Below are 19439 nucleotides of genomic sequence, written 5' to 3'. Positions count from 1 at the left end.
GAAGGGTCTCGACTTGAAACGTCACCCATCCCGTCTCTCCAGGGATGCTGCCTTTCCCGCTGAGTTACTCTGGCATTTTGTGTCTATTTTTGGTGTAACCCAGCATCTGGTGTTCCTTCCTAAACAGATCCCTTAGGCTTTGGTTCACTGCGTAGAAGTGTTCAGCATAACGGTAACTTGGTCTCGCCGGTGTACAGGAGCATACATCGGGAATACCTGACGCAGTGGATGAGGTTGGAGGAGATACATGCGAACCTCTGACTCACCTGAAAGGACTGTCGGGGTCCCTGGATGGAGTCGAGGGAGGAGATATAAGGTGTTGCATCTCCTGCAGTTGCAGTGGAAAGTACCTGCAGGGGATGGGGTGGTTTGGGTGGGGAGGGATGAGTGAACCGAGGAGTTGCGGGGGCAGCGGGCTCTGCGGAAGCGGGCGGAGATGGGAAGATGTGACTGATGGTGGGATCACATTGGAGGTGATGGAAATGTCGGAGTACGATGTGTCGAATGGATGAATACGGTTATTGGACAAGTATGTACACATACAAAGAATGTGCCTCGGTGCTCCGCTCGCAAGTAACAACACGACACACAGTAAACCATTAAGAATAAAATGTTGTTTAAGAGGGAACTGCAGATGCTGGAGAATCGAAGGTACACAAAAAAAGCTGGAGAAACTCAGGGGGTGCAGCAGCATCTATGGAGCGAAGGAAATAGGCAACGTTTCGGGCCGAAACCCTTCTTCAGACTGAGCGGGGACGGGGCTGGGCGGGGACAAGAAAGGGAAAAGGAGGAGGAGCCCGAAGGCTGGGGGATGGGAGGAGACAGCAGGGGGGTTGAGGAAGGGGAGGAGACAGCAAGGACTAACAAAATTGGGAGAATTCAATGTTCATGCCCCCGGGATGCAGACTCCCCAAACGGAATATGAGGTGCTGTTCCTCCAATTTCCGGTGCTAAATAAAGAATAAAATGTTTATTCTTAAGGCTGGTGGTGTGAAAGGTGAGGGCCAGGGGAACTCTGTCATTGTTGCTTCATAGGGGAGAGGGAGTGAGATCTGAACTACGGGACACAGAGGAGACACGTATGAGGAAACCGTCTATGACAGAAGAGGGGAATCAATGTTCCTTAAAGAACGAGGACATCTTGGATGTTCTAGTGCGGAAAACCTCATCTTGGGAACAGTTGAAATGAGACGCACGGGACAAGGTTTTTACAGAGGGTGGTGAGTGCCTGGAATGGGATGCCAGGAGTGGTGGTGGAGGCAGATTCGACAGTGACATTTAAGAGGTTTTAGGATAACCACAAAATTCTGGAGTAACTCAGCAGGTCAGGCAGCACCTCTGGAGAAAAGGGATAGGTGATGTTTTGGGTTGAGACCCTTCTTCAGACTGAGAGTCAAGGGAGAGGGGAAAGTATATGGATACGGAGGGATGTGGATTATGTGTGGTATTGACATTCACGTAACCCTTGTTTAATGGGGTTATGTGGAGAAGGCAGGAGAATGGGGTTGGGAGGGAGATAGATCAGCCATGCTTAAATAGCAGAGTAGACTTGATGGGCCGAATGGCCCAATTCTACTCCTATTACTTATGACCTTTAGTTTAGTTTAATTATTGTCATGAGATACAGTGAGTTACAGCCAAAGGGCCTGATCCTGTGCTGAACTGTCTGAAGAAGGGTCACGACACAAAACATCACATATTCCCCTTTTATCCAGAGATGCTGCCGGGCCTGATGAGTTTCTCCAGCACTTTATGTCTATCCATTCCTGGACTGTTTTATTATCTTTAAAAATAAACCCGATACATTTATGTGAAAATGAACATTGTTTCTGTGGTTTTAACAGCTTTATAAACTACCTTAAATCTTTCCAATAAAAGCTCGCCCTTGCTATGAAATAGGTAGGTAAACAGAAACATAGAAAATAGGTGCAGGAGGAGGCTATTTGGCCCTTCGAGCCCGCACCGCCATTCATTGTGATCATCCAGAATCAGTGACCTGTGCCTGCCTTCTCCCCATATCCCTTAATTCCCAAGAGCTCTATCTAACTCTTTTAAATTCATCCAGTGAATTGGCCTCTACTGCCCTCTGTGGCAGAGAATTCCACAAATTCACAATTCTCTGGGTGAAAAAGTGTTTTCTCTTCTCCGTTTTAAATGGCTTCCCCTTTATTCTTAGACTGTGGCCCCTGGTTCTGGACTCCCCCAACATTGGGAACATTTTTCCTGCATCTTGCTTGTCCACCAGTCCTTTGATAATTGGATACGTTTCTATAAGATATCCTCTCATCCCTCTAAGTTGCAGTGAATACAAGCCCAGCCTTTCCAATCTTTCCTCATATGACAGTCTTGCCATCCCGGGGATTAACCTCGTGAACCTACGCTGCACTGCCTCAATAGCAAGGACGACCTTCCTCAAATGAGGAGACAAATACTCCAAGGTAGTGACAGCCAGCCCCTGCTGGGCATTTATGTTTTACGTCCACGGGTCTCATTATTAGGTTTGCAAGTGGCGGGTTTGACGCCCAGCCGCTGCCTAGAGGTGCTGTGGATGAGCCGGGGCAGCTCAGTGCTGGTACCACGGCCCCTGCCTCAGTCTGTGATCCCGTGGATGAGTGTGTATTGTTGGCGGCGCCGGTGAAACGGCGCAAACCTTCCCCCTCTCTCTCCCTCCCTCCCTCTCCACCTCCCCCCGGCCATCAACCTTCCTCTCCCCGGCTCAGTCTGTGGACACTTCGTCACCTTAAACCCCGGCCCCAGACACCGGGCAGGTTAGTAGCGATGTGTTTAAACTTGGCTTGCTGCGTGTGTGTGTGTGTGTGTATCAAACGCACCGATACAGGGCACCTTTGTTACGTTGTTGCGTTCATTAACCTGTTACCAAATCTACCTGATCCCACCGCGGGCACTGACCGAGTGCTCGTTGTCACTGAAATAACACTGAAGAAGGGGTCTCGACCCGAAATGTCACCCGTTCCTTCCCTCCAGAGATGCTGCCTGTCCCACTGAGTTACTCCAGCATTTTGTGTCTATCTTCGAAATAACACCCACCATGTCATTTACACCCTCTGCCCTGTAATAACTCCACTTGTAAACCGGTTATCGCTTCATCTTGCATTCGCTCACTATCTGACCCTCATCGGCCAGAATATCGCTCGGGAAAAAAACCCTGCCTTTTTGGCGTGTGCTTCCTGTAACATTGTCGCCTGATGTTAACGGGCGGCCAGTCACAGAAATGCGAGGCCTTGAGAAACAAACTCACTGGTTGGTAACCTGCACGTACTGCCATTTCCTTGTGTTCCTGCTCCCCCTCCTGTTCTCAATCGTTCTGCATTGTACTTCCAGTTAGCCCAAATGTGCAGAAATATTTCAAAAGGTAGACGCAAAACGCTGGGGGGTAACTAACTCCGCGTTCTGCAACGTTGTCATCTAGTATCTTTGGTTGTCATTTCTTCACCCGCACCAGGAAGTCTGGTAGACCGTGATGTTTAAACGGTAGATTCCGCTCGGAGGGGAGAAAAAAAATATTGAACAGAAATAAAGACGGTAAGCCCGGAGAACTGACAGAACAGGAGAGTTGGTGACGATTTTAGAAACAGGATGTAAACACTGAGTTCCAGGGAGCATAGGTTGCAGGTGAGAGGGGAAAGATTTAATAGGAACCTGAGGGGTAACTTTTTCTACACAGAGGGTCGTGGGGAAAGAGAACAAGCTGCCAGAGGAGATAGTTGAGGCAGGCACTAGAACATTTGAAATACATTTGGACAGATACATGGATAGGAAAGGTTTAAACGGATATGGGCCAAATGCAGGTAGGTGGGGCTAGCAGGGCCTCTGAGAGGAAATTTATCAGTGGGTACAAAGTTTTTTTTAGTAGTGATGGGTCTTCCCCTTCCCCCCTCTTTAAATCAGCTCACCCCGGCCACACACCCGCTAATTACAATTCTGGATCTTAATTCCTACGAATTATGATGTATAAAACTATGTAGGCTCACACAACATGTGAATGCTAGTCTTCCCAAAATATACGCAAACATTTCCTGAGATTTCAGGAAATTCCCGGCCCTCCCGGGCCCCCCTTTTGGACCCCGGGCCCGGGTGCGATGTACCCGCTGCACCCCCCTCTCATAGGCCCCAGGGGCTAGTGTAGATGGGGCATGTTGGTCGGTGTGGGCAGGTTGGGCCGAAGGGCCTGTTTCCATGCTGTATGACTCTCTGACAGAGAATAGAAACGTCCCTGTATCTGTACATTTGGACAGGTACATGGATAGGAATGGTTTAGAGGGATACGGGCCAAATGCAGGCAGGTGGGACTAGCTTGATTGGGCATCTCTGTTGGCAGGGACAAACTGGGCCGAGGGGTGCGTTTCTGTCCTTTATGACTCTATGACTCTAATGTTCCAGGGAATGGTGGTGGGGGTGACACAAAGCTCGCAAACAATTGGAAGGAAATATAAGGTGTCGGAGAAGCCAAAGGAGCTGTGCAGTTGAAGATCATCTAGGTGTGGCAAAGCTCTGAAGGAATGTCATGTCTATTTGGCAGGGAGACAATGAAAGCAAGGAAGTACCTTCAAGAATATAAAACCAAAGAACAAAACCTGTGGGAATGTACTCAGCAGGTCGGTCGGCAGCTTTGAAGAGCGAAATTTAGTGTTATATTTCAAGTTAGAGCGACATTGAGATCTACAATTCACACCTTATCTCTCAGCCTTTTGTCTTCTTTTCATCTCTGCCCATTTCCGCTCATCTGCTAATCAACCCTCTTCATCTGTATTCACCTGTCACTCATCTGACTATGACCCGGCCCCACCATTCTTCCAGCTTTTTGTCCCCCTCTTATAGTCAGTGTGAAGAAGGGTCCCAACCTGAAATATACTGGTGAAAATAGGTTCTAGACATTCCATAAGTAACTTCCTGGTGTTATTATTCAGGATTGGGTTTAATGTTGTCACCTGTAACTGAGGCAATGTTTTGCAGTGTAAAGCAATATCTAAAACCAATATATCATACATCAATACCATCATGTCAAACTCCAGTAATATAGGAAAAGGGAAAGATCATACAGAGTGCAAAAATATAGTTCTCAGTATTACCGCACATCAGTTCCAAAGACATGTCCACAATGGGGTAGATGCAAATCTGACATTACCCGGGCTTATGGAAGGACTGTTCAGAAGCCTGATAACAGAAGGAATGAAACTGTTCCTGAGTCTGGTGGTGCATGCTTTCAAGCTTCGATACCTTCTGCCGGACGGGAGCAGGGAAGGAATGACCAGAATGGGATAAGGCTATGATTATGTTGGCTGTTTTTCCAAGGCAGCATGAAATGTAAATGGAGTCAATGGTGGGGAGTCTGGTCTGTGTGATGGACTGGGCTCCATGCCAGAAGATATTAGAAGGTTTTTTTAATCATTAATTGTGATGTGTTGACATGTATGGGGGTAAACGTGATGAACAAGCATTGTGACTGCATGCTCTGTCCCCTCAGCATTATACCATGGAGGTCGATCCTAACAAGTCACCAAAGGCAGGAGAGAACGCCTCCTGCAATGGGGATGCCTCTGCATTGCCGACAGATCTTCAGCTACAAGCTCCCCCCAAGCCCCCGCCGTACGTTTGCACGTTGAGTCCACAGCTGATCGCCAAGGCACAAGAAGAACTTCAGGAGAAACCCGAGTGGAGACTTCGCGATGCACAAGCCCTGAGAGACATGATTTTGAAGGAGGCTCCGAACTTGAAGACCCGCTTGGACGATGCCTTCTTGCTGCGGTTTCTCAGAGCTCGCAAGTTTGATTACGACAGGGCACTGAAGCTTTTATTGAATTACCATGCCAGCCAGAAGACCTGGCCAGAGGTGTTCTCGAACTTGAGGCCATCTGCAATAAAACGTGTGCTGGATTCCGGATTTCTTACTATGCTGCCTCGCCCTGATCCACTCGGACGATATATCTTAGTCATTCGACCAGGTAACTTGGCACAAACTGTGAGCTTTTTAAAAAATACGTTGGAATGTTAAATTGCCAACTGCATTTTAGTTTAGAGATACAGTATGGAAACAGGCCCTTTGGCCCACAGTGTCTGCTCCGACCAGCGATCCCCGTACAATAGCACTACCCCACGCACTAGAGACCATTTACAATTTTTACCGAAGCTAAATTAACCTACAAACCTGCACGTCTTTGGAGTGTGGGAAAAAACCAGAGCACCCGGAGAAAACCCACAAGGTCGCGGGGAGTACGTACAAAATCTGTACAGATGACATCTATAGTCAGGATTTAGTGACACTACCACAAACTGAAGAAAACTGATTAATGACATAGGATTATTAATTGCAGATCACAGGATGTTTTAGTAATTGGTACAAAATCTTCAGCAGCACAGTGGTATATCACTGAATCATATAATGGTTATTGACACCAACAGAGGTATAGGTCCCATCAAATCTCTATAGGGTTCCATCCACTTATTCAGCTCTTTACATTCTCTACAATCGCATCACAGGGGCGGCACAGTGGAGCAGCGGTAGAGTTGCTGCCTTACAGCGCTAGAGACCCGGGTTCGATCCTGACTACGGGTACTGTCTGTACAGAGTTTGCACGTTCTCCCTGTGACCATGTGGGTTTTCTCCGGGTGCCCTGGTTTCCTTCCTCTAACATTCCAACGACGTGCAGGTCTGCAGGTTAATTGGCTTCTGTAAATTGACCCTAGTGTGCAGAACGTGAGTGGAATAACATGGAAGGATAAGGGGGAAATCTTTTAGGACCGAGATGAGAAAAACATTTTTCACACAGAGAGTGGTGAATCTCTGGAATTCTCTGCCACAGAAGGTAGTTGAGGCCAGTTCATTGGCCATATTTAAGAGGGAGTTGGATGTGGCCCTTGTGGCGAAAGGGATCAGGGGGTATGGAGAGAAGGCAGATACGGGATACTGAGTTGGATGATCAACCATGATCATATTGAATGGTGGTGCAGGTTCGAAGGGCCGAATGGCCTACTCCTGCACCTATTTTCTATGTTTCTGTGTAAGTACTGTGAACGGGGGAATCATGGACTCGGTGGGCCGAATGGCCCGTTTCCCCACTATATCTCTAAACCTGATTTTATTTCACCACCAAAATTAAATTGACTGCACAGTCGTGAGCTTATTTATCCTAACACCTCAGTTCAAAACCGTCTGTGAATGTTTGCAATCATCCAGTCCCCACTAACCCTGAATCAAGAGGCGATTAATTAAAGTTATCTTTCCCTGTTCTCTTCGCTTGGAGTTTAACGGGAGGACGTGTTCACCATGATCCTTGCCCTCCTACTGTACATATCCCTGTTTTGTAGGATGACCCCTTTTGCAAGGCAGCGTTTATCGGCTCAGATTGAGATTACACCAAGTTATGATGAGCATACTTGTGGTGTGGTGAAGGTCATTGACCAGAGGGCACAGCCTCAGAATAAAAAGATTTGCCTTTGCAATGGAGATGAGGAAGACTTTATAGACACCGACCATAATGTATCCCTTACCTTAAACCTCTGCCCTCCAGTGATAAAAAGATGCGCAAAGAGGAAAGGTTAATCTGAGGAAGGACATCCAAATCTGAGGAAGGACATTATTGCCATAGAGGGAGTGCAGAGAAGGTTCACCAGGCTGATTCCTGGGATGTCAGGACTGTCTTATGAAGGAAGACTGGATAGACTTGGTTTATACTCTCTAGAATTTAGGAGATTGAGAGGGGATCTTACAGAAACTTACAAAATTCTTAAGGGGTTGGACAGGCTAGATGCAGGAAGATTGTTCCCGATGTTAGGGAAGTCCAGGACAAGGGGTCACAGCTTAAGGATAAGGGGGAATCCTTTAAAACCGAGATGAGAAGAAACTTTTTTCACACAGAGAGTGGTGAATCTCTGGAACTCTCTGCCACAGAGGGTAGTTGAGGCCAGTTCATTGGCTATATTGAATGGCGGTGCAGGCTCGAAGGGCCGAATGGCCTACTCCTGCACCTAATTTCTATGTTTCTATGTTAATCACTTGTTCATGGCACTGGCCTGATGATATTACATTTACTTTTAGTTTAGAGATACAGCGCGGAAACAGGCCCTTTGGCCCACCAAGTCCATGTTAACCAGCGATCCCCGCACACTAACACACTGGGGACAATTTAAAACTATACCCAACCAAATAACCTACAAACCTGTACGCCTTTGGAGAGTGGGAGTAAGCCAAAGATCCTGGAGAAAACCCACGCAGGTCACGGGGAGAAGGTACAAACTCTATACAGACAGCACCCGTAGTCAGGATCGAACCCAGGTCTCTGGTGCTGTAAGGCAGCAACTCTACCGCTGTGCTACCGTGCCAACCCATACAATGCAGAACAATTGGATGTGTTCCTTCTGAAACACATTAGATTTGAAACGACTAAACTAGATTTGAAACAACTCATTTATTGAAGCAGTCCCCTGAATGAAGAAGGGTCTTGACCTGAAATGTCTCCTGTCCAGAGATAGTCTGACCCGCTGAGCTACTCCAGCTTTTTGTGCCTATCCCTGAATGAAGATGTTTTTTTCTAAACTAAAACACCATACAAAGAAACTATTTGTTTCCCGCAGTCTGCAGTATAAATGTTTATGTCTTGCTGCCCATTACACCATTTCATTTCTATACTTTCTCTCAGCGCAGCAAATCATAAACTGTTGCTAAATTATAACAAGGGATTGTATTGATGAGGCAGAATAGAACCAAGCTATTTGGCTCAAATGATCTTTTTCTGTAGTTCTTTATTCAATGTTTTTTTTATTGTCATGTATGCACAGGACAGTGAAATTCTTTTGCACAACCACAAATTCACAGTGGTCACAGTTTTGGCGCTGCTTAAAATAAAAAATAAAACACAAACACAAACAGTCCAAAGTCCAGTCCAGGATTTGGAAGTTCTGGAGTGGCCCTGGACCAGGAAGCCTGCAGGCCCGTGACTCGATGTCCCTCTCCTCTCCTGAACCTCTCTGTATCCCGGGGGGTCCACTGCTCATATCCGTGACCACCAGCGGCTCCCTCCTTGACTCTCCCGCCTTTGGAGGTTCTGAGCTTCCGGCCCACGTGGCCGTTGTGGGTCTTCGTTCTCAGTGACCGACGGGTTTAGTTTAGTGTTGAGATGCAGCGCGGAAACAGGCCCTGCAGTCCACCAGCTTGGCGCCGACCAACAATCCACTAACGCTATCCCCACACACACCAGGGACAATTTACAATTTTACCGAGCCAATTTACCAACAAACCTAGTGCATCTTTGGAGTGTGGGGGGAAACCTGAGAAAACCCACACAGGTCATGGGGCGAACGTACAAACTCCGTACAGACAACGGCAGGAGTCAGAATCGAACCCGGTGTTCTGGCGCTCTATGGTAGCAACTCTACCGCTGCATCACCGTGCCTGCCTTTCTTTGGTCTTTGATCACGTCGGTCCTTGTCCAGGCCATCATCATTCTGGACCGTCACTTCAGCTTAGGTGTTTCTGCTCAAATCATCTAACTTAACAAATGTGTCTTTACTCCAGATCAGCTGCACTTTATGCACAGAATATTTCTTGGATCTTCTAAGGAATTCAATAACACACTTAAAGAATTGATTATTTCAGCCTCTAAAGTCATCCCCATGAATTCATTTAAAAAATAAAGTACCAACCACTGTAACATACACACGTGACCATACTAAGTAATTGTATTTCACAAGATGCTGGAGTAACTCAGTGGGACAGGCAGCATCTGTGGAGAGAAGGATTGGGTGACGTTTCAGGTCGGGACCCTTCCTCAGTCTGAAGAGCTGAAACGTTGCCCATTCCTTCTCTCCAGAGATGCTGCCTGCCCCGCTGAGCTACTCCAGCATTTCATGTCTATCTTTGGTGTAAACCCTTGTGTGCAGTTCCTTCCCACACAATTTTGTTTCACACGCAGAATTATTTAGTTTGTGGGATAAACTTCAATTTTGTCTGCTCACTTGGAACGATGGAAGAAATATCCATGGACTTGTGTTCCTGCAGTTGTGTGTTGGCAAACCAAGAGCAACTGTGTTTTGCTGCAATGTAAGCTGTTATTAAATGTCTGTGTCCTCATTTTCCAGGAAGATGGAAAATTTCCGATTATCCCATCACTGAAAACATCCGTGCCATTTACATAACATTAGAGAAGCTTGTTCAGTCAGAAGAGAACCAGGTGAATGGAATAGTCATTCTTGCAGACTACGGTGGAGTTGCCTTGTCCCAGGCTGCTCAGCTTGGTCCCTTTATGGCCAAAAAGGTCATTGGAATTCTTCAGGTAAATATAGATTTACTCATCCCAGGCACCCATGGCTTCTCCATCTCCAAGGCAAGAGTGGTGTTGAAAATACAACGTTATCTTCTGCTGTAAATTCTTTTCACAGGATGGATTTCCAATGAGGATAAAAACTGTCAACATCATCAATGAGCCCATTATCTTCAAGGGGATTTTTGCCATCATAAAGCCGTTTCTAAAGGAGAAAATGACGGAGAGGGTAGGTTCCCTGCATTATTAATTCCTTGTTTCACTGTTGGAATTTATTGCACGTTATCAAGATACTGAAACCTCTGCACATTGTTATTTAAGAGCATTCTAGATAGTCTTTAAAAGAGATGCAAAGCGCTGCAGTAACTCAATGTGGGTCGGGAAGCATCAGCTGCTCCAGCACTCTAGCTGAGTTACACCAGCATTTGTGTCTTTTTTTGTAAACTAGCATCTGCAGTTCCTTGTCTGTCTAGTTACATACAATTGAAACAGGCCCTTTGACCCACCGAGTCTACACCTCCAACATCCACCCATATTTAGACTCGATCCACCACATTTACATTAATTCCATGTTTGTCTTTCCCCAATCCCACCAGTTCTCTCCTCATTCCCCCCCCCCCCCCCCCCCCCCCCCCCCCCCCCCCCCCCCCCCCCCCCCCCCCCCCAATCCCACCAATCCACCACACGTCTGCACACAAGGGACAATTAATAGAAGAAGGACTCTGCCAAGCCGCATGTTTTTGGACATGAGAGCAAAACTGAGCATCCCGGGGAAACACAGGGAACGTGTAAACTCCACACAGACAGCATCAGAAGTCAAGATCGAACCCAGGCTGCCAGAGCTGTGAGGCAGTGGTTCTACCAGCGCAGCCACTGTCCCGAAGAGATCACATTGTACATTGTTTTGTGCATGTGATATGTCATTTAGGATCCGTGTGACATTACCATTCACGCTAGCAGTGAATCTTATTGAAATAAAGGTGTTTACAATATAACAGAGATATTGTGCGATTCACTCATACACAGACCAATGGTTTTAACAAGGTACATTCACACTATCATCCAAGTGCTTTGCAGAACATCCAGTTATTATCTGGGGACTTGGATCCCCTTCCATAGTTTGTTCTTGAGGACAGTTCAGTTTGTCTTCTTGTCCCACCCACCACCTGTCTCTCTCCCACATGCATTCTCTCTCTCACTCTCACACACACAATCTCCTTTAGTCCCCACATAACGCTTCCTCCCTAGACCTAGCTATTTGTATACTTTATTTATGGGCCTGATAAATCCTCACGGCACTTATTTAACGATCCATCATCGGGCTTGTGGGATAACAGGGGAACATGTATATAATACACAGAGACACAGGCCTCCATCATTTCTTCCCCTATCTGTTAGTTCTCAGACACTTGACTCGAGAGTTGTGAAGGCCAGCTGGTTATCAGGTTTAGCTAAGTCTGCTTCTCGCTTATCGCAGCAGTGCCCTTGGTAGTCAACAATCCATGTGGAAAGACTTTATCCTGAGAATATGAGTTTGTTTTCAAATTCTAAAGATCTAATCTCACTTTATTTAATGTTTAGTGCAAGCTAGCCATGGGAACATATTGTTTTCTTCATTCATTCATTCTGTTTTACCACACATTGTCTTTTGCTCGCTCTTTCCCCTTCCTTTCTTGCTCTCTCAGAATCTCTCCCTCTCTCCCCCCCCCCCCCCCTCCTCTCTCCTCTCTCTCTCTCTCTCTCTCTCTCTCTCTCTCTCTCCCCCCCTCCCCCTCTCTCCCTCTCTCCCTCTCTCCCTCTCTCCCTCTCTCCCTCTCCCTCCCCCTCCCCTCCTCTCCCCCTCTCCCCCTCTCCCCCTCTCCCCCTCTCCCCTCCCCCTCCCCCTCCCTCTCCTCCCCCCCCCCCCTCCCCCTCTCACCTCCCTCTCCTCCTGCTCCCTCTCCCTGCCTCCCCTCTCTCCTCTCTCCTCCCCCCCTCCACTCCCCCTCTCCTCCCATACTTTCCAAATAATTTTCCTTCTTAATTCCCATTTAAAATACAATAGGAAATAAATGATTTTGGAAGGCAGATGCCTGAGTTTGTTTCACATACACGTTCCTTATAACTGGGCAACTGAGATGACTAATATAATTATGTATTCACTTGGCCCCCAAAAATAATTATGTTTTTCATTTAAATCATCAATTACTTAGAAAGGGTTTTCAATGGGTGTAAGACTCAATACACAGAAATACTAATCCAAAGCAGGTGATGAAAAAATGGAGGGGAAACTTGCAAATAGACTGAACTGGATACAGCAGGTACAGTTCTAGGAATAACTGGGATAACTACTTGAGCAGAAAAAATATGTTTTGGGGAATGGGTGACACGGTGGCGCAGCGGTAGAGTTACTGCCTTATGGCACCGGAGACCCGGGTTCGATCCTGACCATGGGTGCTTGTTTGTATGGAGTTTGTACGTTCTCCCCGTGACCTGCGTGGGTTTTCTCCGAGACCTTTGGTTTCCTCCCACACTCCAAAGACGTACAAGTTTGTAGGTTAATTGGCTTGGTGTGAATGTAAAAATGTCCCTAAGATGTATGTAAGATAGTGCGGGGATCGCTGGTCAGTGCAGACTCGGTGGGCCGATGGGCCTGTATCTCTTAAATGAAACTAAATGGGGAAAGACAGAAGAGGTATGTCTTTCGGAGGACCTGGGGCAGACTTAATGGACCGAACGCATGCATAGGTCATCTCTCCTCTGAATCTATCACCTGTCACTTGGTCAGCGTTACCCACACACTCTTCATGTCTCACTCCTTTCCTTGATCTTGGTTTTCCAGAGTGTAGGAAAAGGAAAGTCAAAATGCTCAGAGTAAACAAATCTGTGCATTTTTCCAATGAGGAATCCGCTCGTGAATAATGTTTGATTCTCATTTGTAACAACGAGATTTCTTGGTTTGCACATTTATACTTTCCATCAAATCTCCATTGAATAAAGCAAACAATCCGAGAGCAAAGTAAAGATTCACATGTACAGCTGGTGCATTCATTCAAAAGAGCATTCATTTATTTGGGATCATAGAAACATAGAAACATAGAAAATAGATGCAGGAGTAGGCCATTCGGCCCTTCGAGCCTGCACCGCCATTCAATATGATCACGGATGATCATCCAACTCAGTATCCTGTACCTGCCTTCTCTCCATACCCCCTGATCCCTTTAGCCACAAGGGCCACATCTAACTACCTCTTAAATATAGCCAATAAACTGGCCTCAACTACCTTCTGCAGCAGAGAATTCCAGAGATTCACCACTGTCTGTGTGAAAATGTTTTTCCTCATCTCGGTCCTAGAAGATTTCCCCCTTATCCTTAAACTTGTTCTGGACTTCCCCAACATCGGGAACAATCTTCCAGCATCTAGCCTGTCCAACCCCTTAAGAATTTTGTAAGTTTCTATAAGATCCCCCCTCAATCTTTTAAATTCTAGTGAGTACAAGCCGAGTCAGTCATGGAGCATGAAAACAGGCCCTTCGGCCCAACTTGCCCATGCCAACCAAGATGTCCCACCTACACGAGTCCCACCTGCTGGCGTTTAGCCCAACTCCCACTAAACCCTTCCCTCCATGTACCTACACAAATGTCTTTAAAATGTTGTTATATTATCTGCTTTCGGCCTTTGATTTCAGTTGGTCTCTTCCCTTCAGAGTTGTCTCGCCTTCCCTCCTTCAAAGAATTCTACCCATAGTTTTGGAAGGCTATTCATCCTGATTACTGGAAAATTGACCTTGTTGTCTGACATGCCGTTCTGTTTCAGAACGGTTTCTGGCCAAATTTAGAATTGTTTAACATGCGGTCATTTGAATTCCTCGTTATTTTCGTGGTTTATTTTCCTTCCATTTCAGTTTGTTCTTCACGGGTCAGACCTGAGCTCCCTTCACAAGGATATTCCACCGAGCATCCTTCCTCAGGAGTATGGCGGTACAATGGGAAAGCTCAACACCACTGCCTGGGCCGAGTCACTGCTGGCATTTGAGGAGGAATTTGTGGCCGAATTCTGTCAGACATGCTCACCAACGGATAATGCACATGCTCAGTATGCGGACGGGCCGACTGAACAATCAGGCCAACAGTGCGAAGATTCCTTCAGGGGAGTGAGGTCGCAGTTGTATTATTGCTATTAACAGGACTGATTGGTACTTTCCCTAAAAGATTGTCTTTTTTTCTTTTTCGTGGTGGAGTATTTATCCAAGTTTAGCTGCCTGACCACAGGGCGGCCACAATGGGGGGCAGCTGCTAGAGAGGAGGGGCTGCCGCCAAGTCCAGTGGCGGGCAGTAGATGGGAACGTTCGGTGAACTTCTGTAACTTTGTCGGTGCCAAAGCGTGGGGACATTTGTGTACTGCCTGTGTGTGGGGTCTGCTACATGATTTTACCGGGTTGTCTACAAAACAAAGCGTTTCACTGCGCCTAGGTATACGTGGCAACAATGTATCATTGCGTTGAATCATTGAGTGGGTGAGAAAGTGGGACAACATTGAACTAGTGTGAACTGTGACCGGTGGTCGGTATGGGCTCGGTGGGCTGAAGGGCCTGTTTCCGTGCCGTGTCTCTCTAATCTCTAAAGGGCAGCACGGTGGCGCAGCAGCAGAGTTCCTGCCTTACAGCGCTTGCAGTGCCAGAGACCCGGGTTCGATCCCCACTAAGGGGGGGGGCTGACTGTATGGAGTTTGTACACGCCCACCGTGACTGCGTGGGTCTTCTCCGAGATCTTCGGTTTCCTCCCACCCACCAAAGATGTACAGGTTTGTAGGTTAATTGGCTTGGTATAATAGACAATAGGTGCAGGGGGAGGCCATTCAGCCCTTCGAGCCAGCACCACCATTCAATGTGATCATGGCTGATTAACCCCCAATCAGTACCCCGTTCCTGCCTTCTCCCCATATCCCCTGACTCTGCTATCTTTAAGAGCCCTATCTAGCTCTCTCTTGAAAGTATCCAGAGAACTTGCCTCCACTGCCCTCCGAGGCAGACTCACAACATATAAGTGTAAATTGTCCCTAGGGTGTGTAAGATAGTGTTAATGTGCGGGGATCACTGGTCGGTGCGGACTCGTGTGTGTTTCTGTGCTGTATCTCAAAACTAAACTTAACTAACCTCCAAACTTAGAACAAGTAATTGTTTCAGACATTGAAGAGACTCTATTTATTATCTTCAGTTTCTCACATACAGTATTGTTCAGAGGAAGTAAGGACATTGAAGTTACTGCAGGTGAGTGAAAATTATAAACAGCCTAGTCCTCTACAGATTCTCTCATGTTTGTGGCAGTTTTTAATGACCAGTGTATACAAAGCCTTTCGCTGCTGGGCTGTGCAAACATGTGTGGAATTTTACAATCCTTGTCCATCTTTTGCCATCATTTATCAGAGACTCACAGCCAAAAAGGCAGATGGCTGGTCTCTGTCAGAGCCACCTGATCCTAAATCCCATTTTCTACGTTTACTATTGTCATGGGTACTGAGGTACAGTGAAAAGCTTTGCTTTGCATGCTATCCATTCAAATCAAATACTATTCTTTCTTATTCCATAACATCAGGCACTGCACAAGTGCATTCTCTCCAAAGGGAAATGTTGAATTTAGAAGCTGGATATTTCACCATGGTGGATCGTGTAAGATCTAATTTTTAACTTTATGGTAACTTCAAGCACCATATCCTTCAATACAATACTCAGATATTTCCATCATCCAGTTTTTTTTCAACAACCAAAATCTCTTATTGTTAAGTGTTACAGGGAAGGGATAGAATCAAAGAAAATATTAGTATTCAAAGATAGACACCAAATGGTGGATTAACTCAGGCAGCATCTCTGGCGAACATGGATAGGCAACGTTTTGGGTTGCGACCCTTCTTCAGACTGGGGGGAATTTATTTTGATTGAGGAAGGGTCCCGACCCGAAACATCACCTGTCCATGTTCCCCAGATATGCTGCCTGACCTGCTGAGTTACTCCAGCATTCGTGTCTTTCTTTGGTACACCAGCATCTGCAGTTCTTGTTATAACATTAGTATTCAAAGCATTTACTCAGTAATTATAAACTATAATGTTACATTGTTGCTCTGGGCTTTAATGATGTGGTGGGAAGTACAGTATTTATTAATAATTGTCTACCTGAGATATACTGTAAATGTACAACATTTAACAGCAGTTACTATATTCAAACAGTAATAGAGCAAGAATTTTTAATTATTTCCAAAGACACAAAATATTTTCTACGGAAAAAAATGCAATAATTGAAAATGTAGATCCTTATCTTTACTCCCTATGATCAGAAGTGATCCTTTCAAGATAAGACTAAAAACAAAAGTTCAGTAGCATGTAACTTTCTTTCATTTGCGTTACAGTCAGTTGTGCTCCAGGTAGATCAATAAGAAAACTTGCTCCTAGATTTCTCAGAAATTGAGGAAATATTATCAATATAACCAATGAAGTTCTGATCTAACTATCTCCTCCATCTGTATCCAGCAGAACAATATATTTAGGATTGCTCAAGGCAGCCCTGGAGTATCACAGTTTAGTTTATTATTTCTGCACAAGTATAGTGTAATGAAAATCGTGCTTGCATCAGCATCAAAGAGTAAGGAAATCAAACACCTACATAAATTATACACAAATTCTACCAGACAGTGAGATAAATATTGTGTACAGAAAGCTAGGCATTAGTGCAAAAATACAAAATTGGAAAACAAGTCCAAAGTAGTGCAACAAGTGGGCCATAATGGTCGATTGCTAATGTAAGATCGGGTTTGTGGAGGTGGTTCAGTATTCTGTCACATGCCAAATCTCTTTAAACCTCTAAGAAAGTCAGTAATATATAGAATCAGCAGGTGGACACAAAATGCTGGAGTAACTCAGCAGGACAGGCCACATCTCTGGAGAGAAGGAATGGGTGATGTTTCAGGTTGAGACCCTTCTTCAGAATCAGTGGTATCATTAAACAAAAACAACCCAACTTTATTGGCGAGAAGGTTTTTCTTGTTGTCTATCTATTCATTCATTACATGATCATTTAACAAAAGCAGTTAATTTACCCCAAGTTTTCAGAAGTATAATTAACTTTTTTAGACCAAAGAAAATGCCTAATGTGTAATTGGCAGATTATATAACAAGTGTGAATATAATGGCTTAGTCAGCTTTTGTCATTATATATTTTATTAATATGTTGGCACTCAAGTAGGAAGGGTATAAACTGGATCAAATTGTCACCTTTATTAATCTCCCTCATGATTAAATAGAACAACTGCCGAAAGAAATTAATTGGATGAAAGATGCCCATCTGTAATTCCATTACAAATGGCCAAATACACAAGATGGACACAAAATGCTGGAGTAACCCAGCGGGACAAGCAGCATCTTTGGATAGAAGGAATGGGTGACGTTTCAGGTCGAGACCCTTCTTCAGACTGCTGACAGTGATGCTGTCTGGCTCACTGAGTTTTGTATCTTTCAAAGGGAAACCAGCATCTGCTGTTCCTTGTTTCTAGATATTCAGTGGCTTGTCTCTGACAGGAAAACTTAAGGCAATGTACTATATTTTCTGAAAGTTCCATTAACTACATTTGGTTTACCATTTCTCATTCTGTTTAATAGTTAATTTTATACTTCCGTCTAATAGATGTGCGAATGAAACTTCAATGGTTCTTTATTGCCACATATCCATAGCAGTGAAATTATTTTGCATGGGGTTTTATTTTAAAATGTGGGGTCTAAATTGTGCCTGACCTGTTTAATTTTGTATTCTAGAATCTCACTATATTTTACATATAAATCCAGAGTTGAGAAGATTTTAACAAAGAGATGGAAACTGACATAATATGATGTTGTACAAATTGTTGCTGAAGTTAGTTTTGTTCAATGCTTACACTCAAATTATCATTGGTGGCTTTCAGTGAGTAAAAGAGCTACCAAAGAAAGGTTGTCAAGAAAACAGGAAAACCTTAGGGAGTCTGGACCTTGGGAGACCACAACCTTCCCGTGGAGCTCAATGAAGCTCTGTTTATCCACCATAGCACCTAATGACTTATTTCAGTTGGCAGAAAAAATATGGCACTGATCCCTTCCAAATTAAGTACACGTCATATCCCAAAGACATATTAGGGCTCTACTTGACTTGGGGGCAGGTACAGATCATGAATTTAAGTAGATAAATTCTCTGCATACAGAATTCTGGTGGATGAAAGTGGAAATATCAGAGAAGTGCCAAGTTAGTGAGTCAGTAGGCACCTGTTTCTACGATTTCTTGTGAGCAGTCAGGTCTTTGATATCATAAATCTTTAATATATATTAGACCATCATAATTCTCGTGCCAAACTAAAGAATTATTCTATTATTGTAGATCTAATCCGGAAGAGAAAGTTACATTTTATATCTGTATTAAAAAAAAATATTTTGCAGATATCAGCATGGCATATTGTTTTTACAATATGCAACTGTGTAATTCCATCTAGAAGGTTTGAAAATTGTTTGTTTAGTTAAATATGGAGTTATGTTAAAATTGTGGCAATTTCAGTTTGACGTGATTCCATCTGTGGCTCCAGAAACTGTTCCGAGTTTTCTAGGGTGGGAAAATCAGATTGGATTCCAACTTTCTTTCCAACTGCTGGTGTTAGAAATGTGTAGGTGATGTTGAGCAGAGGCAGCATTAAACCTGGCTCTTATTCCTTCCTACACCAGTCTGTCAAAAGCATTCACATAAATAAAGGGTGATCAAATCCATATCCTCAGAAAGATTCAACAACTTTCCAGGGAAAAAAATTGGAGGTGAAATATTTTAATAATCTAATGTTTTATACTGTCTTTTTTGTACAGAAATTATTTAGAAAAGCGTGTGAAGTCTTTTTTTTCTTGGGTAAGCAATTCATTTTGTTTTGGGTCATGATCAATCAAAATATTTTAAACAGGTCCAAACAGAAACTTGTTGCCCAATACTATTGGGGCATTTCCAAACTGTATGTTACAAGAATATTACACAGTATGTTAAAACTGTCAATAAAATTATTCTTCAATCTCAATTTTCTTTTGAGGGAAGTTCATATGCAGTCTGAGTTCTTGCAACCAAAACATTTTTCAGTTCTGAATTACAATTCAAGGTCAGATATTTGGAATAAATTCGAGTTACAAAAAG

General features: G+C 44.6%; 1 protein-coding gene across 4 annotated transcripts; it reads left to right on the top strand.

The window, feature by feature from the left end:
- Positions 1-2519: 2519 nt before the first annotated feature.
- ttpal (tocopherol (alpha) transfer protein-like) lies at positions 2520-19326 on the top strand. Of its 4 annotated transcripts, none has more exons than XM_055652527.1 (6): positions 2520-2768; positions 4402-4616; positions 5486-5963; positions 10096-10289; positions 10396-10506; positions 14162-19326. In XM_055652527.1, the coding sequence occupies exons 2-6, from the start codon at positions 4521-4523 to the stop codon at positions 14438-14440; spliced, it is 1158 nt and encodes a 385-aa protein (XP_055508502.1). In that variant the 5' UTR covers positions 2520-2768; positions 4402-4520; the 3' UTR covers positions 14441-19326. The 4 variants fall into 4 exon arrangements, with proteins under 4 accessions (XP_055508502.1, XP_055508503.1, XP_055508504.1 ...); XM_055652528.1 differs by having other exon boundaries at positions 2521-2768; positions 4541-4616; XM_055652529.1 differs by lacking the exon at positions 4402-4616 and having other exon boundaries at positions 2524-2768.
- The last annotated feature ends 113 nt before the right edge of the window (positions 19327-19439 follow it).

The sequence above is a fragment of the Leucoraja erinacea genome, chromosome 21 (assembly GCF_028641065.1).
Source record: "Leucoraja erinacea ecotype New England chromosome 21, Leri_hhj_1, whole genome shotgun sequence".
NCBI lineage: Eukaryota > Metazoa > Chordata > Chondrichthyes > Rajiformes > Rajidae > Leucoraja > Leucoraja erinaceus.
Note: the sequence above shows the minus strand (reverse complement) of the source record. Positions and strands in the feature narration are given on the sequence as shown.